The sequence below is a fragment of the Solea solea genome, chromosome 17 (assembly GCF_958295425.1).
Source record: "Solea solea chromosome 17, fSolSol10.1, whole genome shotgun sequence".
Classification (NCBI taxonomy): Eukaryota; Metazoa; Chordata; class Actinopteri; order Pleuronectiformes; family Soleidae; genus Solea; species Solea solea.
In genome coordinates, this window is record NC_081150.1 from 12,541,939 (window position 1) to 12,565,541 (window position 23,603).

General features: G+C 41.0%; 1 protein-coding gene across 5 annotated transcripts in view; it reads right to left on the reverse strand.

The window, feature by feature from the left end:
- Positions 1 to 23,603, reverse strand: part of utrn (utrophin) — a 176,371-nt gene that overhangs the window by 25,917 nt on the left and 126,851 nt on the right. For all 5 annotated transcript variants that reach the window (XM_058613759.1, XM_058613761.1, XM_058613758.1 and 2 more), the window contains 9 exons: positions 22,579 to 22,657; positions 21,316 to 21,376; positions 13,947 to 14,008; positions 12,864 to 12,938; positions 9,477 to 9,678; positions 8,127 to 8,212; positions 6,619 to 6,776; positions 2,845 to 3,011; positions 520 to 631 (listed from right to left, as the gene is read on the reverse strand). In XM_058613759.1, the coding sequence (XP_058469742.1) occupies positions 520 to 631; positions 2,845 to 3,011; positions 6,619 to 6,776; positions 8,127 to 8,212; positions 9,477 to 9,678; positions 12,864 to 12,938; positions 13,947 to 14,008; positions 21,316 to 21,376; positions 22,579 to 22,657 (1,002 nt within the window). The remainder of the gene's footprint in view (positions 1 to 519; positions 632 to 2,844; positions 3,012 to 6,618; positions 6,777 to 8,126; positions 8,213 to 9,476; positions 9,679 to 12,863; positions 12,939 to 13,946; positions 14,009 to 21,315; positions 21,377 to 22,578; positions 22,658 to 23,603) is intronic.

The window sequence follows — 23,603 nt, forward strand, 5'->3', positions numbered from 1 at the left end:
AAGACTGAAATGAGTTGGCTCGCAAGTGTGCGATCATAACTGAGAACGAAAGCTATCTTCAATTTCTCCAAGCTCTCCCTTTTCTAATATTATTCTCTCTGCGCAGTCGTAAAAAGAAGTATAGCTTCCTGGCAGAAATTATAAAAAGACCTCAGAGAGCCATGACCATTTTACCATTTGTTCATGCAAATTCAAATGGACCTGTCTGAGAGCGAGGTCTGTCGAGAGAGAGATGATGGCTGGAACGAGTCGGAGAAATCAACTGCATAATAGTCAGGAAATGTTTGGAAATAAAAAACAATTTTTCAATACTGAAAGTGATGAGAGCAAGTCGCTGGCTTATATGTGACATTAGAGAGGGACAGTTTATGTGAATGATGGGGTAGGCGGTGACCACAATCTGTCAGTGTTGCATGAACGTGTGTGCTTTCATTAAGGGGATGAGCGATATGGAATGAGCTGCTTAAAGAATGCGTGTGTCCAAGTGTGTGTGTGTGTGTGTGTGTGTTGCTGCCTCACCGGTGTGCAGTACTCCACCATTGGGTAGTTGAGCTTGTGGCCTTTGGCGGTGCGCCCAGAAAAGAAGCAGCTCTGACAAATGTCGTAGTTGAAATGCTTCAGACTACGATACCTAAAGGGAGATAAGGGGGGGAGACAGCGAGGTGAGATGAGTTAGTTAAGTTGGGAAAGAGGTAGTGAGAGTCGATGGTTCTTTCATGTCCTGTGTGTGTGTGTCATGCAACATGGTGACAGCGCAAGGCAACAGCACTCCAGGAAGCCTCGGCATAGCCTGGAGAAGAGTTCTAAGTGTTATAATACTACATATGTGAGTGTGTACGCTCACACACGCGCGCACGTTAACACACCCTCCTCGATACGCTGAGGGTGTGAGAGACAGTTGGATTTACACCAGAACACGGCGTTATGACAACAGCTGTCAGGAAGTCGTCCTCAGCAGCAGCAGCTGTAGCCAGAAAGCCATGTAACGGCTAAATTGAGATGGGAGCCTTTCAGACATAAGAGCCTAATACTTTTATCTTTCTCACAGCTCCAGCTCTCTCAAGGTTAGCAGACGGATGCGCGACAAGACAGAGTCATATATCAAAGGACGCAACAGCGCACACGGCAGCGCCGAGTCACATGCGTCGTTACGTACTGACAGAGGCATCGTTAGGCCTGCGCCTATGAGGCTTCAGCTCCCGACGTTTAATGAGTAGCTGAGGTGTTGCACCTGAGCACATTCTAGTACAAATTGGGACTCAGGGTCATCTCACCTACATCTACAATTCTAACTGTCATTCTTTTCATGAAGTAAAGTAGAGACAATAATAGGTTGTTGATCAAAGTTGCAACTGAGAGAGAAGGAGACTGGGACTGTCATAGCTATTCATGATAAAAAATATTTCCAATGACAGCAACACAGCAGCCACTTTGACAGGTCAGATTGGGAAAATCACTCAGGTGTGAAGTTTTAAACTGTTACTTCAATGATGACGATGTGAATAAAACATCGCGTTAACTGTTCATTAGCTACAGCTGCATCTCGGCATCATCATCACTCATGCGGACCCAAAGCCCACAAAAACAGGTGTAAGTAATGAATTTATTGATGGATGGGTTCCATTTAGCTCCCTCAGTTTCAGTAGCAGAAGCTTTTATTTTCTTAATTAAAGAAGAAGTAAATCTGCGACTGTGGCACACGCACAGAACAAGTTTGCACGACTGCCCAGGAAATGGTGCACATGGTTCTATGGCTTGTTGACTTGACATATAACACATCATCCGATACTTTTAAGTGCTTTAATTTTCTATTTGTTTTTGTTTGTTTGTTTTTGTGATGATCCCATTTCCCGTGCCACGGACAAAACATGACTACTCCACACAAGGTAAATCGCCTGGTATAACTCTATTGCTGTCATGTCTGGGGACCACATAAAATGCCTGCTCTGCATTTTCCATCCCTCCCTCTCTCTCTCATCGATCACTGACAGAACCTGAGAGACGTGTACTTCATCAAATGTCTGACTGCATTTCTCTTTCTGCTGGCAAAGCAGTGGATCTGAAAGAGACAATTCTGCCACCCACCTTCACTGAGCATTGTGTTATCCACAGACACAGAAAAAAAATCCTTTCAGGATCATCAGTGAAAAAATTCAACTTTGTGATATATTAATGTTAAACATTAACACATACGCCTGACAACCTGAAGTCACAGCCGTAATGTGTACTTGTATTTGTCACCTCCCCAGGACTCTTTCTGGCAAAAACACTGACCTATGGTTAAGGGGAGGGATAATGCTTTTTTTAGACTGTCAAAATGAATGGAAGTCAATGCAAGTCCTTAAACGACAGCTGCACAATCCTGTGTGTGTGTGTGTGTGTGCTTTATCGTGGTGCCTGCACAGTATCAGCGGGTGATGTGTCATGGTCTGTTTGCGAAGCGACCAGCTCCCACTGAACTTTGTGAATGTGGCCCTGTGTGTGTGTCTGTGCACGTCTCGTTGTTTGTGAAGATGTGTGTGTGTGTGTGTGTGTGTGGGTGCTCCACTGCAAACCTCTGGATGGTATTTAGTCAGTGGTGTATTAACTGCTGACATTTAGATAAATGCCTGCCCTCTAGAGCAGATCTGCCCTTTATGCTCAACAAGGAGCAAACAATAAAAAACAGAACCATATTCGAGGTGTGTGGAGTGTGTGTGTGTGAGTACATGCGTGTTTGGTCTGTTACATGTTGATGACTTGCCACCTCTATTTAATTATAGCTGTTCTGCAAATGCTAAATGAGCTTGGGTATCTCAGTGTGTGTGTGTGTGTGTGTGTGTGTATGTGTGTGTGTGTGTTTACCTAAAGCCAACAATAGGACACTCTTTGCAGATGTTACACTTTGCCTGATGTTTTGCCGTCTCTGCAGCAGCAACTCTGTGCAGCACAGGAAGCCAAACCATGGACTGAGGCTCCAGGTGCATCCAGTCGACAAACTGCCTGGGCTCCAGCTCCACCTTATTGGTCACCTGGTCATTGGAAGAAAAAAAAAAAAAGAGACATGGCTTAAAGTAAGCGAGAAGATCTTTTGAAATCCAAAGTTTAGGGACCACAGGAAGTTCACATTCCAACAAAAGTTCAACAAAGAGAGATGACAAACTATAAAACGTGGCAGAAAAAAAACCCTTGGAACACCATTCCAAGAAAATGCTGTAACTCTTTGCTTGTTACCGTAGTAGTGTAATAAAAATGCAGGCAAATTTAAGATGACCGTACATATTAAAGTGACACTTCTCTCTGGCATATTAAGGCCTTGAATTATGGACTGGACTAAATAACTTTCTCAAGCCTCTTATTCATGTTTTATTAGTTGAAATACTGTTAAATAAACACTGATTTACTTCAACACCCTTGCTGCCCTTGTCCTTAATGTCTGAAGCTGTGTTGTTAGATAGCAGCCATATTGCTCTGCACAAGTAGCTATGAAAAACACCCGCTGCTGCACCACAGCTGCTGTTAAATTTTGGAGTCCGTGTGTATTCAACCAGTACTTGCACAAAGTCGTGTTTTAAAGAGTTTGAAAAAGAAACAACAACGTGTCCATTTTCAACAAAACACATGTAATTACAGGTGATAACAAGCACATTTTCAAAACATCAGCTGCAGGTAAAAGCATCAACATCGCTGTTGTTACCACTGAATAAATCAAAGACAACATTTCCATCATCCCTGACAGGCAGAAAGGGCAGCGAGCAGAGCAAAGGGGCTGAATATATTTGAAATAAGATGAGAGAATAATCAAAAGGAATAGAACATGCACGTGTGTGTATGTGTGTGTTTTCGCCTGATGCCTCTTCAAGGCTAACAGTGTGTAAGCCTGTAAATTGTCAGGTTTGATTAGCATATCCTTCTGAAAATAAATCGATACTACAACTCAAACTAAAAGGAAGCCCATCGAAACCTGAAAACAGGGATTGGCCTTTTCATTATTTTCATATTCACAGTTGCTTCTCGAAAAAAACAACATTCATCGGTGAGCTTTGGTGTGAGCATGTGTGCCTGGTGCTGCTGACCCAAATGTATTCATAGCACCAAAATATTAAACATGTACCAAGTGTTAGCATCAAATATTCATTTAGATCCCTACTTTCCAACTTTCTAAACTTTGACGGTATTTCTTGTGCAGCTGCCCATGTCTAAACATTGATCATATAAGAGGTTTTATGACGGGTTTAATTTATTTTTAATGTTTATAATCATGTTTTTAATCCTTTAAGTTAAGTCAACTTTGAAATGACAACTTGCTTTTGACTTAGGGCTGAGCAATTAATTGAAAAGTGCATTTCAATTATAAAAATAACGCATTTAATGTCGTAATGGTGTCTGACTTCTCGTCCTGCTTGTCATCCGGCAAAAATAGAACGCACGCATCCAGTGGAATCCCCGGGTTAAACAAGCAGGATGAGTAAAGATATATATATATATATATATATATATATATGTACACACACATTCATACATATATGTATATGTATATATATATATATATATATATACACATATATTTATACATATATATATGTGTATATATATATACATATACATATACATATATGTACACATCAGCAGTGGAGACTAAATCCATACTGTAATAACACTCTCAAATCACTCTACAGTCACTAATAGGTAAATGGTAAATGCTCTTCAGTAACCCGCCGGGTTGTTTCATTTGGGACAAAGAACACATGAAAAGGTCGTAAAAATCCTGATTTGGAATTAAAAACACGGCCAAAGAAACTTTCCAAATCATCCTTCCATTTGACCTTCATCAGTAAAATCAGAGCACCTCTCCATCTACTCTTTATCTACGTCAGTCTGATCATCATCATCTTCCTTTCCTCCTGCTTGTCATCTAACTGCAGAATTATAGCACTTACATAGTAATTACTGCTGGGGAGAAATTGCAGAGAGTATGTCTCTATAGACGGATGGATGGGTGGGTGGGTGGACGGATAGATGGATGGATGGATGAGGCAGTGTGACAAAAGACCAGTGAAGGGGCCATATTTATTGCAGGGTGCAACCTGTTCATCATCAGCCCATTAAAATAAATGGACTGAGTGATTGCACTGTCACTGGCAGGGCACACTGAAACACAGACGGAGACAGGGTTTTGTGTGTATGTGTGTGCACATGCTTTTGCTTGTGTGTGTGTGTGTGTGTGCACATGCTTTTGCTTGTTACCTCTTTGAGACCTTTTCTGGCATAAACTTTGTCAGGACCAGTCGTCAACATGGAGACCGAAACCTGGTCCTAATGAGGCAGAACCCAATTTCTGAAGTACTGGTTAAATTTATGGCTTATTTGTGAACTGTGATTAAGTTAAAGTTGGGGCTAATGGGTTTGTGTATATACAATTTCTTCTGTGTGCCTGTGTGTATTATTATGTCATAAAGGTAGTGAATTCTAACCAAAGTGGCAAGGTGTTTGCCCCCCTGCTGCTTTTTTGCATCATTTTGAGAAAAGAAAAGCTAAAGAGAGACAAGGTTTGAAACTGCCTCTCTCTGCTATTTTGGGGGGGATGCAGCACAGGGAATCAGGGAAATTTATAGCTTCCTAATTTTAAAGTTTGGCATTTATGACTTCCAAAGCATGAGCCAGGGGAGAAAGGGAGAGGAAAAATGAAACAGTGATCCCAAGGGATGAAGACATCATTAAATGCCAGTAACGTCTAGAGATAAACCTAGTGAAAGTGGTTAGCTGGCTGCAGTAAAACACCAGAGGACAGGCAGCAGACGCCTTGGGGCCGTTTGAGGCTCCAAGATTGGTCAGCAAAGCTTAAATTTTAAATCACTTTCACAGGCCGGAGAGTGGCCAGTGGTAAATGGCTGTGAAATGGCAGAGAAGACTGAGGTACTTAATGACCATTAGATTTCTGGGAAGAGGCATCACAGTACTGATTACCATCCAAAATCTATTATCAGTTATGTGGCCATTTCAAATTAGGCTACTTTGAACTGAGGGCTGTTACCAGTTTTGCATTAGATGACAGAACAACTGTGAGTGAAATTAATAAAATTATAATAGGAATGTGAATGCAAAGGTTAATTTATTTGTGTGTTGTTGTTGCTTTTCAGACTTTTTATGTGAGACGTTTTTTTATTGTCTTTTATTGATTTTTATCACAGCACTTTGGCCAAGCGTGTTGTTCTTAAAAGTGCACTATAAATAAAGCTGGATTGGATGGAGGATTAATTGATTACTCCTTGGGGATATACAGGAATTAATGAATCTTTTTGTCAATACTGTCAATTCAATGTGTAAATAGACACTATATTGTGGTCACTGCATCTAAAATAAAACAGCCAGCAGAAACCCACAAAGCTTCAGCTCCCAGAAATGGTTGAATACCTATAGACTGATTCCAACTCAACTTAACATAAGTTAATATAATTAAAAACGAACATAGTTTGTGTAGTGTAGTCCTAACATACTGCGTTTTCAGTGAGAATATGTTGGATTGACATTTATTATGAAGGAAAATCCTTTCTTTCAACAATGGTGACAACCCATCATTCTAAAAACATATTTCTCCACACTGTCAGTAGATGTGCGTGAGCTCGGTGAAGGACATACGTGCTGGAAGCAGCTGCGGACGCTGGGTTCGATGTTGGAGCCTCCGAAGGCGGCCACCTCCCCGAGCTGCTTCGGGATCTGGATGGCCTCGTGGAGCAGAAGTCCAAGCTGTCTTTGGTCACACGTGTCACCTGCTGACGCAACCTGGCTGAAGAGGTCTGAGGGGGAAGAAAAGGGGGGATATAGTTAGAAGATATGCTGGAGGTATAAATATACTAGATGCAGTAGTAGAAAGAGTATCAGCAAGCAGGGAGTGGGAGGCAAAGTGTGTGTATACTGTATGTGTGTGGGGGGTGGTAGAGAGGACACATGAAAAAGATGCATTTTTTTTTTTTTTTTTAATCTTCCCGTCTCACTTCTTGTATGCAAAGATCTTTCTCATCTCTCTCTTATCTCTCTGCCTCCATCTCTCCACCACATCCTTGTAAAGACTGACAGACCAGTAGTAGACGGACAGGGAACTTATTTACTCAGTTTTATATATCTCAGATGAAGTTAGGAAACATATCCAGGGCTCAGGCACCAACTGAGCAAAAAGAGGAGAGAAGGCAATGCAGAGAAAGAGAGGAGGGTGAAACGGAGGGCATGACAGGTCTTTCTGCTCTGCTTGCATCTGACTTTGATCTCTGTGTGAGGCCTTGTCCTGATGCCAGCTCCTGATGTGTGTATGTGTGTGTGCCTCTATGTGACCCCCTTACTCCACACACATACACACACACACACACACACACACACACTTCGTAGCATCTGACCAATCAACCCCCACATCTCCAACTCTCTACTTTCTACTACAAGATTAAATTTGACATACGCAAATGGGACCATGCCTGGTCAAGTGTGTGCTAGAGTTTGTGTGTGTGTGTGTGCACGTGTGTGGTGTTGTGTAGCTTTATGCATGGGTGTGACAGACAATGAGACTTTAAAATAGTAAAGAAGTAGGGACGCAATCAACCGTGCTTGATACCATTCTCAGGCTAATAGAAACTGCCAGTGGAACGAATAGGCTCAGGGATGGAGTCCATGACATGGGCAAGAGAAAGGGTGGGGAAGGAGGAAAAGGGGAGGAAAGAGTAGAAGAAGCAGTAAGCAAGATAGGATGTAAGACAAAGTGGCACTGTTAGATGGATGAGCAATGGTGTCAGCGGTGACAGGCAGAGGAAGAGAGAGAAACGGAGAGATAAAGCAGCAGAAATAAAGGAGAAGGGAAAAACCCAAAATGAGGTTCCTCCCAGAGCAGCAAGCCTATATTCACACTTCCTAATCCTCAAAAATAAATCAGAATAGAAAATTAAATAATAAACAGGGCAAACGCGTAGGAGGTCTCTCATCCAATTAGACGACCCGTTCTCCAGCGCTCTCGCTCGCTGTCTGCGAGTCTGATTAATGCTGCTGGGATTACAGCTGTGCTCCAGCAGAATAGGATGGACTCGCTGACTGTACTGGAGGCAGGGTGGAGGGAGTGTTTATGTTCCTTCCCACTGATACCTTACCCACTCACTGGCACTTACATTTGTATTTCTCCTCCAGGTGTCCCTTAGAGAGAGAAAGCAACCCGATCCTCATGGACAGGACGCGGATCCTTCCACTGCGGCCACTGCAAAACACACACACAAAGATTCCAGTGAGACATTATACTTTCCATGAATTTATTCTTTGTGTACACTGATGAACAGGTTGTGTTTTATTCTTCATTGACGAGAGTAGTTATTATCTCTTTCTTGAAAACACCCAAAAATACTTAAATACTTCAAGAGCTGGAGGGAATAGTAAGTGAACCCTTGGATTTAATAACCAGGTGAAACTCTTTAAGCATGGCTAGTGCCTGTGGATCTGACCTGCTCTATGTTCAAGATGATTTTCACACAATTCTTCAGCTAAAAAAAAAAAAAAATCCTTACAAATAGCTCCTGCCAACTCATCCCTCTACATGGGTCTGGGCTCTGACTACGTCTCTTTAAAAGGTGGATTTTTTTTTAATGCTCAGGGTTAACATCCTGCTCTCAGCTGGAGGACAAATGCATGCTCCTCCTGATCAATCAAAGTTTTGGTTTATCACTCCACAAACATTTTCCTTGGGAAGATGTGGGCTGTTAAGTGTGCTCTTTGGCAAACAGTGTTTGCAGCAACTTCCTAAAAGAGACACTACTTTACATTTCAGGCGACCATGCACCCTGAATATTGAACTAATGAAGTTTTTTTAAATTTTTGACTGATGAATACCTACAGTATACTTTTTTGTGTCACCTCAGCAAGTACCTCCAGCAAACTCAGTGTTTTTTTTACAAGGTAAGATTAGTCTTTTTCATACATTGACATGTTTAACACTGGTTAGACTTGAGGTATATTAGCTCTTATTAAAGTCACAAGCTAAGGAGCCCACAAACTAGTTCTAGTTAACCCTTTACCAGGCATAGAAATATATTTGGTATATTTGGTTTCATAAGATGAATGTACATTAAGAAATGTAAAAAAAAGTCTTGTTATATCCTCCAATAACACTGTCCTGTTAATGCCAGAGTATCTTTGCACACGTGCCTTTCTATGTCTATTGCCAGCAAATGGTGTGTAACAGCCATTAGCATTGCCAACTGGGACTCTTTCCGCTGCATATAGTGTGTTGACAGTGTCAGAATATGCATGACTAGGAAATTATGCAGCAACATAATAATTATGCACGGCCAGAGATGGATTTGGAAAACATCCTGTGTGATTTAGGACATTAATGCACTTCATCTTGTAACATAAATCTGTGAATATATATATATATATATATATATATATATAAAAAGACAAGATGCAGACGGCAACATATTGATGCATAATCCTCTGTCCTGAAGCAAAACAGATGGCGTACGTACGTGTCATAAACATTCAGCAGCCAGTTGAGACACATGTCAACACAAAGCGGAACATTGACCAGGTCCTTGTGCTCCTGCTCCAGGCCATCGTAGATGGACGTCAGGCAGTTGATGACGTCGGGAACAGACAGCAGCTGGTTGTTGTTGGTGAGTTTGTGCTGCTCAAAGGTGTTCTGTGCCACGTTGAGGTCCAACAAGTCCACTGCAGATGAAGAAGGGATTAGAGAGTTAGAGCGAAGAGGTAGCTGCTGTAGATGGAGATGAAAAGCAGCATGAGGAGGAGGAGAAGAGGTTTAAAAGAAGAGACTGAACAAAAGTTGATTATTGGGTTTTCAGGGGCAGACTTCTTATCAAGACACTTGCAAACTGAAGATATTTTCAGTTCATAACAAATCTGCTGTTGAGTACGGACATCTGAACGGAAAAAGAGAAGAATGAGGAGAGCATGTGAGGTAGTAAGGCTACACTCTACAAATTTACTGGTTACAGCTTAAAAAGCATATCATGTCATACTCTTCTGAACTCAAGCCTTTACTTCTTAAAATATACGTGTCTTTAAAGTCTTTAAAGTTGGAGAGAATGGACAAGACAAGACGAGACTTAACAATGCAGCCTCATCAAGTCCTCTGATATCACACTATCGAACAAAATATCCTGATGCTTAAACAGACACAAACACACAGAGACAAAACAGAACAGTGAGATGTGTAGTAGATTTTACTGTTCACAAACCCACATAAATGTCAGTGTTAGTTCAGAACACTTCAGAACTTTGTTTGTCCTTTGTCCTTTGTTTAAATCCTATTTTTATCAAATCCATTTTATCAAAACATTCTATGAGCTTTTTCTCTGGACGTAACAAAATTGTATTTAAAAGACACCACATTTTTTATGTTAGGGGATACAGAGGAAGGTTCAATACCCACAAACATACTTAAGTTTGACACCCAGCCCTGTAGAGCAACTGCTCAGTGTGTAACAAAGTCCTAAAATAGCTAGAAGCTCCGTCTGTGGGGTGAGATTATTTCACCTGTTTTTGTGCAGTCTTATCAAGATAAAAACAAATTAAATAAAAATATATCATATGTTTCGGGACACAGTGTTTTATTTTCTACTTAATGAGAAGCGCAGATCCTGACTGGACTCAATATGAGTGTTTTATTCAAGGTCGAACAGGAAGCTCTACCTTTTAACCTCATCTGTTTTTAACAGAAAGTAAACAACTCTGGGTAAACAAAAAACAGAGTGCGGACCCTATTATGACACCATATTTCTTCAGATTAGAGGTTTTCAGTGATTCTATGTGCAACTGAGACCTCAGCCACTTTCCCTTTAACACACCTTCCTCTTCTACAACTCTAATCCCTGTAACCTCTTCCCCTCACATAAGTCGCTTCATTTGCCCCTGTCACATCCTCTGCAGCTCCTTGCCTTATGTTACCCCCTGTTCCCCAGACAGAAATAATTACTGGAGTGTATCAGTGTGTAGGTGTGGGGGGGGGGGGGAGGGCAAGGCAGCAAAGCAGCCACGCTGTCAGAATGCAAAACTTTCCTTCTCTAACTAAACATGCAGATATGAAGCTGAGAGGCTGGCACATTAGCAGGATGCCATGCACGCTCATTTGTGCTTCTCCAGCCCCCAGGCACAGACTTAACCCAATTAGCCATTTTATAGTATCCCTATGTTTGCTGGAGTGTGTGTGTGTGTGTGTGTGTGTGTGTGTGTGTATATGTGAGCATGTGTGCTATACTCTGACACAGCACACAGGTCTTCAAGCAGAAATTCCACTTGAAATCAGGCTAATAACTAATAACAACTGATGCATTTGCTGTGTGCAAGATTCTCTCTCTCTCTTTCACACACACACACACATAGAGAGTGTGTGAACAGTTTTGGGGACTGCTTTAATCTAATGGATGAAATTAAATTGCACTGCCCCAAGTTGAAATCACTCAGCCTAATGCATTCCCATCACAAATACACATATTCAATCAGAGTGGCGATATGAGGTCGCAATCTAAAATGCCTAAATCAGTCATTCACAAAACAACAACAAACACAATAACGGGAATATTCAGGTACACACACACACACACATCTCAAAGGTGCACTCACCTTCATCATACAAGGAGCATTGTATCTGTTTGTCCCATACATGCACACAAAAGAAACCTTCGACAAAACAGCAGGGTGTAAATGAGGAGTGTAGGCTCGCAGTGTGTGCAGCTGTGTCAACAGCTGGATAATGGTTAACATTTGTCACCATTATTACACTGTTCTGCTCCCAAGTAGCTGCTGACGTGCTGGTGGAAACCTCACGGGGGGTGGGGGGGGGAAGTCTGTATACACCTGCAGTGTGTGTGTGTAAATAGCTGGATTCATCAAAACATCCATTATGAACAAGGGAACAGCAGCACTCATTTTGAGGAAAAAAAAACACACAGACAGACAAAAAAAATCCCACCTGTACACACTAAATGAGGCTCTGCTCAACAGGCTCAACACAAGCACCAGCTGTGACTGTGCGTGAAACAAAATAATGCACACAAACACGCAAACACCGACACTGTATTCAAATTTAAAAGCCAAAACATCTTTGGCTTGCGTTTCTGCTCCTCCGGCATCACATCTGGCAAAGCTTAAAATCATCAGCGTATCCCCCCCGTTCTGATGCACCCAGACTTTAAAAGCAGTGGACCACAACTGTATCTGCATAATATCTGGAGTAGGGGTCCTTACAGAGACCAAAACCTTGTCCTAACAAGACAGGACCTCATTTCTGAGGAACTGGTTAAGATATGAATTGTGATTAGGTTAAGTTTAGGGGAAAGGCTTTGTTTAGGCTGTCCTAATGAATGGAAGTCAATGCAATGTCCTACGAAGAATAGCTGCTCAAAACAAAACTGTAACAAAATCTAAGCCACACAGGAGTGAATACATTTAAAAAAATTGTGCCTTTCTTTCACATATGGAGTCAGATAACATAACAGGAGGTGAATGCATGTCTAAATCTGTCACGGCTGGGTTGCAAACGCGGGACTCTGGTTTCAAAGCACAACACCTTACCAGCTGAGCTAATGGGGATGACACGTGACACGTGACTGAGGCCATTTCGCTGTCTGAGTCCGTTCCTGGCCGTGAAAAATACATTAAAAAAACCAAAGCTGTGGGCTGTGCAAAATCTGACCAAGGGACTTTGGACATGCCCGAGTGAGGACATTATGTGAAAGTGAGGATATTTTGGCAGATCCTCACGTTCTGTCACCCCCTAAAAGGGTTTAGACTTGGTTCTAGGGTTAGACATTTTGTTGTGATGGTTAAGGTTAGAGTAAGGGGTAGGGAATACGTTGCATGAATATTTGTGTGTGTGTGTGTGTGAGACTTACAACACAGTGCTTTCTGTAGTCGGCGTATCTTCATGGCTGTCCTGTATGCCGAGAATCTCACATTGTTCAAGTCGCCTACAGGCAGAGAACATACCCACAAAATCAGAAAAACAGCACAACACAAGCACGATCTCTGTTTTCAGGGAAAACTGACTCTGTTATTGTCTACAGAGATGGAAACTAAGGGGAAGTGTCGTGGAAGGGCTGCTAATGTGAATTGTATAATTAGGTTGGTGAGTTAAGTCTCAGTAGGATCAAATGCTATTTGTTAAGCTGCTGGCCTACGGCAAACGCTCCCAAAGTTCCACAGCTTATTACTTATCCAGCTGCTCATTTAAGGCCAGTCATACAGACCATCCCACAAGGAGACGGACGTGCATATGGATATAAGCAGAGAGAATGAGAAAGGGAAGTGATCAGGGTGTCATTCTTAGTAGAGAGGAAACATAAAAAAAGAGAAGTGAGAAATGGATGTCGATACAAAAGATCCCTAAAACAGAAACTATCCTTAAAAAGACCAGGGGGTTGTTTAAAATAATCACAACATGCAAGTTGCAATGTACGATCATTGCTTAAGTGATGCTTACAAATTGCTTTTGTGAAACTGGGCTTTGGTTCCATACAATGGTATTAAAAACTCTTCATTTATTCTTTTAAAAAAGATCAGTTCAACCAAATTGCAGAATACTTTTGCCTGTAGTATATATAGCCATATCTGGGAATTCAGATTGTTTTGGATTATTCACCCGACTTCTAGATTTGAACAAATGCCTCAATCTCAGTAGAACTGAAGCAAATACATCTTGTGGTGCACAGAGCACAGGGACATAACATTTAAATAATTCAACAGCAAAATCTATTTTCAGAATCAGAACACACAGAGCACACAGGTAATTATTGGAACATTCTACCACTGAAATGCTTCAAATTCTACTCCATTGTACTGGAGTGGTAACGTATATGTAAGACTGAAGTATCCACCAAACCTGTGCAGATGTTTGTGTAAACTTTCATGAGACTTTTTTAATAGAACCATCAACACTTCAGGATTTGACAACTCCATCAACGACTGTGCTTTCTTACCCAGTGATTGGTAAAGCTCCGTCATCTTTGGATGGTCCCAGCATGTCGTCTGTGTCTGATGACTGAAAACAACAACAAGAGAGAAGTATGTGACTGCACAGATACATATACACACACACACACACACACACACAGCTGACAAACATGTTCAAGGTTTATCACAGAAGGAAGAAAAAGAGAAAGAATGACGGACAAAGGTTCTTTGTAAGAGACGTTACTGTACACAGTGAAACATTGACAGAATAGAAGAGCTGAAACAACAATACAGGAGTATCATCATTTCACATATGCCAACATTGTTGATTACTTTATCAGACTTGGTTGCTCCCGAAATGGGGACAGAGACTACAAATTATTCGCAAAAATCATAATCACACACAAAAACTCGCGTCCGTAAAACGACAGGAAAACACACACACATACAAGCGCATCCCTTTCATCCCCGCGGCATCTGTCTTTTCAAAATCACTGGGAAATAAACAAAAAGTCTCAACTCCACTAGTTCAAAGAGAAGTGTCACAAATACAGAGACACATGCAAAATATGAACAAATCAATAACCGACACAACAATACCAACAAAAGTAAAAGAAATCCAATGGCTTTTTCTTGCACACCGGACTGCTGCCAGTCAAAGCATCTATTCAAGCTCCACCGGCCGTGATGTGACTTTGAAGGTGGATTTTAAAAAAGGCACCTGGCTGTCAGACGCTGCACTGAGATCTCTGTGGTATGTTTGAGAAGATTTCCAGAAGTTTCTTTCTTTTTTTATTACTTCATTAGCTCCCCTGTGGTTTCTGCTGCCTCACACTCAGGTGGCAGGCAAATACAGGAGAGAAAAAAATAGACGTCAGGAGCCTGCACTCCACGGATTTATAAATTGATTATTCATTATTTTGGGAGTGGGGTTATACATTATAACAATATGTGTGAATATGCAACTGACAGACAAGACTCCATTTCACACAATTTAAAAAAGGGTTGAAGCCCAAGGCTTATTTTTGCATCTCCTATACAATCCATCAATATTTAATGGCTTGATGACCCTTTCACACCAGAAAGGGCAACGCTAATGCCTGGCAAGGCTCGTGTTTTATTTAAACCAACATGCCTTAATTGCCAAGAGGGCTGGGTGAAAACACAAGTTGAGTTTCCATTACCCTTAGAAAATGCGCAAACCTAAATATGTAAACTGGCACAAACACCTCTCAAATATCCCAAAACCCTTTTTACGCTCTCATGAGGCGGTTTTCCAGACAATATAGAAGTTTATTGCAAAAGTGCAATGGAAAGCACTTTGCTGTTCCAAAACCATGGAAATGCAAAATGCTTTTCAGCCATCTTCCTCAAAGTGGAGTCTTTCACGAGATTTTACGAGAAAAATGGGATGTCGCGAGACTAGAATTATGGCTCATACAAAAATCACCCTTCAATGGAAACACCTGCAAGTAGCAACTGTACTTAGCTGAAATGTTAGAAATATTGCTTTTATTTTGCGAAAAAACTGTAATGGAAACACAACTATAGACAGAGACATTATAGAGAAGAGACAAACCACAAACATCATTTTGAATTAAACAAATTCAGGATTACATAAATCTAATTGGTCGAGTGCTGGAGAAAAAGTCATGCATGCTGGTTCCAATCCCAACTGACATAGGGCGAAAGGTGGGGTTCAGTCCATCACAAGGCCACATATAAAGAAAAACAACCATTCATACTCAGACCAATTTAGAGTGTCCAATTTGCCTAATCCCCATATTGCATGTTTTTGGACAGTGGGTGGAAACCAGAAAACCCAGAATATACCCATGCACACACGGGGAGAACATACAAACTCAATGTAGAAAGGTGTTGTTAGAGCCATAGAAAATATAAGGCTTATGTTTGCATTTTTTGAGCTTAACCTATTTTGCTTTAATTTATAATAATTAATCAATAATGTTTATTCAGTTAGATAAGTTTATTATGCTCTTATTTTGTCCTGCTATCACAAACTGGTACTGCCGTAAAGCACAGCTTGTTGTAGTAAACGGCAGTAAATGAGCCATGTGGGCACCTGTCGGCATCTCTGCATCTAATTAAGTTTTGCAGCAGGACAGGAGCAACAATTTTCTGACCGTAGCTCTCATTTAGGCATTGAAACACTTATTTTTTCCTCTCAATTAGTTTTAGGTGACAGACCTTATACCAAGCATTTTGCTTGACGACTTTTATTTTTGTTCATGTGGGTTACGGAGTGACAATAAATCGCTGCACTTTCTTTTACGTCTGCCTTGTTTCCTTCATGGATTTTCTTTGGAGTTTATTGCCTCACGAGTAGCGCGAGTACAGAAACTTCACGTCCTGCAAGAGCGGCAAACAGGTTGCCACTACAGGTGTCTTCTTGATGCAAAGGCAACAGTGCTAACTACTACACCAATCATGTGGCCATTTTAAACATCTTTTTAGACCAAAATCTGTCTTTTTTTCAATCAATGACAGCTGATACCATATGTGTAGCTGTTGTGTCCAGGCTACAGTTTACAAATGAATTTATGGCTCTTTACCCTTTAATTTTGATAGAAGCTAAGTCTTGTTAGTCCAAAATAGCTGCCTGGGAGCATTACCAAGATGGCTGCCAAGTGGCAAGACTATTAAAGACTTTGATTCACGTCAGAGGATCTGCTATTTTCTTTGCACAACGAGAAGATCACACGCCACGATTGGCCGCCAGCTATCGCTATCAAATATTTTCACCATTCAAGCGTAGAATAGTCCATCGCAGATAAGATAAAGCTTGTGCAAAGATGGGGAAACACAGTCAAATCCCATCACAACAAAACACTGTGCCATTTCTTGTTCTGCACATCACAAGGCAGGCAGCATTTCTGTCAGTGAGATTAGACAGCCTGTGCATCTATCAACAGCTCATGAATGCCATAATGAGGACAACTGAGTTATCAGTTTCAACTGTCCTCAGCGCTTCTCTCATCACATTCCCCGTGTAATGGCTGAGCAATCCTTGTTGTCCTGAAGGAGGAAAGAAAAGCAAACTGATCACACGTTTACTATAAAGCTGCTACAGTTCAGATAACACAATAGGCAAATTTCATCGGCGAGGGGGCGACATTAAAAGATATTTAATAGCAGGAAAAGACAGCAGCTGACCGCAGCACAGTGTGAGGAAAATTTAAATCAAAGGTGGTTTTCACATCAGCCATTTGGTTTGTTTTCTCACTGGCCTTTATTACATTTTTTGATTTATATAAATTTAGGCAGTTCCAGGAAAACAAGCTGAAGCTTTTAAAGTTAATGCAAACACGTCCTACACTTGAAATAAATCGATCCAACTTCTGTATCCATGCATTATCTGAATGGTTTGGGGTTTTGTTTTTTTGTTGTTGTTTTGGCGAGTTTCTCCCAAACAAGATATACTACCCCATTCTTTATAAAAACTAGAAACATTGGCAGTTTATATAGCCTGTAAACACAAACAGTGGTATTTTCCAGGTTTTCAGGAGTAGACCGACTGTGAGCGAGAGTACCAGGGGATGTAGCCTCTTGGGTCCTGCGTAAGGCGTATGACATTTTCCTTTATAAACATCATTTAAAAGGCGTCTGGAGTATGAATCAAGAACTGAAATTGGGGTTGGAGAAGGGGGCTATTGCAGCGGGCAGAAATGCACGTAGCCACTGTGGTTCTGTGGGTAGTAAAATAAACTTGTATTTGTGAGATTTCTTCCTGCGCTGGCAGTTGAAGCCAAGCGAGAGGACGTGAAAGTCTGACCTTACACGAACCACCGTGATAGCAATTAAGCATTTCAAAAATAATTGCCATTTCCTTTGACGTTTTCTGTGTAGAACTGCCATTTCCGTGTGCTACATACAAAGGAAGGTTAAAGTAGTTTTACTAATTACTCACTTCTTCTCTGCTGCCGCGTAATTAAGCAAAAACATATTTTCCCACTGTTAAAAAACGGTCTAACTTCCCGTCACTCCTATGAAAGCCAGTAAACAAAATTCCTCTTGGATACATCCACCCCATCCTGGGCAAGGGGTGAATTTATCCCATCTAACGTTTGGCTGCAAACCAGCCAACACTTCTCTGTGCTGCTGGGAGTTTGTCACTGTCAAACACTCACACACTGCCAGGAATAATAATGAGCATGCAGATGAATGATTACTGACGTATCTGGATCTCCAAACAGGTATAATTAGTCAAATATCTGACTAAGCAAGAGGAAGATTTAAGTAAGTCTTTTTTTCTTTTGGTGACAGCAGCCTGTCAGACCTCTCTGCATTTACTACTTGACTTCTGCCTCTTTTTTTTTGCTCTTGAAATATTGACCTCCTTCCTTCTTTCTCCTGTGTCATCAGTATTCTGCTGTTGAATTGTTGCTTAAAATAGTTCTGGATCTCTTCTTAAACCAGATGTTAATACAACCTGGAAAAGTCTTGGAATTACTCCTCTGTCTCTTGATCTTTGCAGATCTTTCCGTCTTGATATATTTCCACTTAGAAAGCCCATTCAAGTGGCAAAATGGGGAAATGGGACCGCATGTAAGGTTGCCAGTGTGAGGCTGCTGGCATATGGCGTAGCCATTTGATCCCCCCCAATATGTCGCCTGAACTCTTCACTGCAGGGGCTGGATAAGGTGCAGTTTTAATCATGGGCCCTTTGTCAGCCCAGAGAAAGGAGAGAGGAGAAGAAAAAAGAAGACGAGGAGGGCTTTGTGGAAATGAATGTGTCAAAGGCTGACACGGGTGCTCCAAGTATGTCACAGCACTGAATGCAACCTGTGATTAAAGATGGATTTCGACTTCTTTCTTTTCTAACTGCAAATTGAGTGGGTTTGTATGCATGTGCATTTTTCTTTTTTTGTGTGTGGAGGATGATGAGACAAATTATTATTCTTTTACACCACAAACACTGTGGTTAAAGGTGAAAGGAGGATTGATTCTACTCTAGAATGATGTGAAAGCCACCATGAAGAAAAAAAACAAAACCTGTTCCAATCATCTCAAAGGCATCAAAAGAACATATGGGTTGTTGCAGCTTGTCTCCAGAATGTGTCTGTGTGTGCTTTACAGCATGGTTCCAGCTGGAGTTCATATTTATTTTTGAGAATGTGTCAGTGTTTCCCAGCCAGTGTGAGGGTGAGCATCTGTCTCCACCTTAATCCAATCAGAAGTGTGTCACTTTACACCTCACAACACCTTTTTAGCCACTTCAATATAGATCAGTCAGTGTTTTTGTGAGCGTTGGTGTGACAAATGGGGCTCAGTCAATCACAGTTTGGTGTGCAGCTCTAAGATATAAGACTCATTTGAAGCAGTAAAATCAATCAATACAATTTATAGATGTGGCTGCAAATAATTTAAGGCAAGTTTTCTAATGGCATTTGAATGTGCCAACAGTAACTGATAAGTCAAAATGTATGTTACTCCATCACCACGAAAGGTAAACTCAGTTTTAAGTCTCCAAAGAACTATCACAAAAAATAAAAATAGAATATTTTATCGCACATTCTGGGGCGACATTCAATCCATCACTGAGACAAGACTGGACTTGTAAATCATCACAGCTTTTACTGTGGGCTGTTCTGTGAACAATGGCAAGGTTTATTGTGTGGTTTTTTTTTAATGGCCAGTTGACAACTTAACTGAGCCGGTGACATTTTGACAAAGGGAGATATAGGGACAAAGGCCCTAAAAATGCATGCATTTATTCATTGTAAAAAAACACAAAATTGGGCTCTATCAGTGTCCCAACAGAGATATCAGTGAGAAACTAAAGGCAGCAGAACTGACAAAGCTGTAACAGCTATCCAAAGTTTCGTTTTCCTTTACACCAGGTTGAATTGAGGTTCTGTTAGTCAGCAATTCACTGACATACGTTACATGATGTCTGGATAATGAGGTCCTTCAAACTTCCAGAACTGACAAATCCTATCGTATTTGCTGACAACACTCTTGGCCCGGTTTAAGTGAAGTCCTACTGCTTGGCCTGATTCGGCAAAAATTAGAAGGGGAGGCAACATGTCAGGTTTAAGCTGAGAGAGTGACTATCAGAACAATGTGGGAAACTGCCCACACTGGATCAGGTATTAGTGTATGTTCAAAATGAGGTGGTAATGTTGCACTGAATGAGACGTGTGTGTGTGTGTGTGAAACGGCTTAAATTGTATCGTACGCAGAAGGGAAAATAGGTTTACTTGACAGTTGAAAATACAACTACCATTAAAACACCTGTGAGTATTGCATATGTAAGGGGTTGGTAGAGGTCAGAGCTCTAATGTGAAAAAGGTTAATAAGTAAAATAATGAGTTTATTCAAGAGTCAAATAGGGAAAGTTACTTAAAAATCTAAATAATAATGCATATAATTAAAAATAAAATCCAGTCCATTAGCAGCAAACTGCTCAAGTTTGATCTCCATCTCCTATTTGACAAATGGTCATACAAATGTTAATTTTTCTTCTAAATGATTCAGTTATAAAAGACCATGTATTCTGATGTAGTCTGATTATACAGTAGATTTGGGTTTGGTCTGAGTGATTTAATTTGAATGACCTGCAGGTCATTGGTCGTGGCACATAAATAACACATGAGGCAAATTGAATGAAGCACTTCCCTGACACTTTAATAAACCTGCATAATCTACAGGTCTACAAGAGCTTCAATCTCATGTCTAAGACAGTCGTTTCCAACCTGGCAGTTACGGGAGGTCAAAAGTTATAATGAGAGGTAAAAAGAAGACAATCACTGGGGTTGAGATAAAAGGCAGGGAAATTATGAGACAAAAATTCTGCATTTATTTTAAACTCCAGCCTCTGCTTTCTTTCAGTTTCAGTTCAATTTGAGGTCTGCAGAGCTCTCAAAATTACCCCCATTAACTAGTCCAATTAAAAGTTACTCTTCAATTCAAGTCACATTAAATACAAAGACATAATGAACTCAAAGCCTGGAATGGAGGGTCACTGGCAGACGGTGCTTTTTGTTAAAGAGTCATGTGGAAAACCAAATAATATAAAAGACAGATTAAAATATAGATTAAAAAAATCAAGTGGGTCTATATGGCTGGACCCTGACTAGTCAAATTACATAATTAAGGACAAACTCTTTGAACCACAACAACAAATAGAATTAGCCTTTGATCAGTTGAAGCATCTGTTCAATAGGACTGGCAAGGTTACATGTGTTTAATATCTGCCTCATGTGACTGTGTTATTCATACAGTTCCAGCTTATAAAAGATCCAGAATACAAACAGTATCTTGAGCGATTTATCTTAAATGCCATATCACTGCATACAAATCCCTCACACACACAAATACAAACAGTTTACACAGACACAAGGAGGACTATCGAAGCTATTTCTCGCCACTTACTTGATGTAATATGGAACCTTATTCTGAGAAACTGCTCGTTGCCAGGGAAGCTGTACAGAAGCTGAAATGGAGAGGAGGGAGAGAAAGGTCAAATGAGAACACCTTATTGATAAACATTGCAGAATTTCACCATGAAGTATAGTAATCCATTTAGCATATAATCCCCACACCTAACACACATTCCCAATACCATTAACATTGTGGGAGGGAAAAAAATAAATAAATAGGAGCGAGGTAGAAGAACATTAAGCATGAAAGGAAGAAAATGTTATCTTAATCTTTGCGGTGGACAATAAACACTGACAGAGCAAAGCAATCTTAAAAATGACACGCCAATGCTGTGTATGAAATCAGCCTAATCTGAGCCCAGAGAAGCTCTCAAGAGCAATACGGAGCAGGAATGTTGCCTGATTTATCGCCCTCCTACTTCCCCTCCTCCCTGACACAGCTCTATGCTTAGATAGAGAGATGAAAAGACAGTAAGAGAAAGATTAAGCAAGATTGGGAGATTTACGAGATGATAGGACAAGACAAGAGTGCGGCATTTTATTGATCCCTGAGGGAATATTAAGCTACTAGTGTAATGAGAGTCAACGTGTGATAGAGTAGATAGTGTCATCGCGGCAGGAAGATGAAAGAAGAGACAGAGTGGTGTTTTGTCTGGTGCACTTGCTGAGCTCTCAGCTGGGTTTACTTAGTGAATTCATGTCTATTGGTGACACAGCATGGCAGTCAGGCTTACCACCTGCTCTGGGCATCACACACCATCCATTTTATCTCCCTGTCTGACAGCCAGCAAAACAAATCAGGTGGAACAGAAAGAACAGTTATGGCCGTATCATTAAAGGAGAGAGAGAGAGAAAGAGAGAGAATGAGGGAACGAGAGGCTGGCTGCTTTGTTTAATGTTCACACTCGTGCGTTTATCTTTTTTTCTCAATCTATGTGTCCAATTCTCTCAGTTCCCCTTTCTCTAATGACCACTGTAAAGAGGGAGAAAGAGGAGACAGTCAATGGGGAAGTGTAATTAAACCCTGCATTATTCGAGAGTAAAGTGCCTTGTCTGCAAATTGTGACCCCTGGCACCCACGTATCCACTGAGCATGCGCAACAGCGAAGCATGGGGCCAAATATGAGAAGACGGGACATGGAGATATTACTGAATTTGAACGAGTGCGAGTTGAAACAAACCACCACCATTACCAGCCTCTCCCACCCTGCAATTTTCATAATTTCCTTAAAGAGGTAATTGGTTCTGAACTCACTAGAGAGGAAATGCTGGGAGGACGGGCCAAAGTCTCTGTGGGCTTCCTGAAGTAGCTTCAGTCTGTCCTCAACCGCCACCTGTATGATAAAAAAGACAGACAGGAAGGAAGACGGTCAGCTGTGAGAGGACTTTACAGTGGCTGGAGCTGGCATCATGGTTGGGAAGAATTCAATTCCAGTGCATTTAAGTGATAAGAGAATTTGCTTATGCCCCAAGCTCAAGCATGTTTCCAAAGATACCACTTTTTCTTATCCACTACTGATATTACAAGCATGAGTATCTAATGATATCAGTGAATCTTTTAACCAAGCTGTTAACAATACATTTGTGCTGATAGACTGTCTGTGTAACAAATATTCTGCTGCTATAAAGGAGAAATAAACAGGCCACATTTACTGTTTACTGAAGCATTTATGTGAAATGCGGGTTTTAGAGTTTAGAAATTTGTATCTGCTCAAATCTAAGGATTTCCACACTATGATCTGACATTGAAAGTGCAGGGGTAAACTGCATAGTTGTTCATCTTTGCCGGTATTACTGGTGATAAGTTTAGAAGCCAACTTTGGGAGAACAATAAATCCATCTCTGTATCCTAGCAGCCAGAAACCAAACTTTGCTCGTCCTTTACTGTTGCTGTAACTGAAGTGATGCAGAAACGACACGGTGAAAGATGAAGAGGAATCAAACGAAAAAAAGCAAAGACACACAGATCATGACCCTGGAAAAGGCATCGTCTCATGTTGCATGTTCTGTAAGAAGAACAACATTCACGAGCTACGATAAGGAACAGGACAGAGGCTTCCTGTTATACTCCATACAACCTGTGGTGTTATAAAACTAAAGTGCATTCAGTGACTAATACAGCTTTGAGTCATCAATCACACACACACCACTCCTACACTACTCTGCAAGCTGAGTATTGAACTCTCAGGCAGTGCACCTGTGCCCTACGTGGCTGTGGTGATGCTTTGCTCCAGTAGTCTGAGTAACAGGACAGTGTTGGCAGTCTGTAATACTGACACA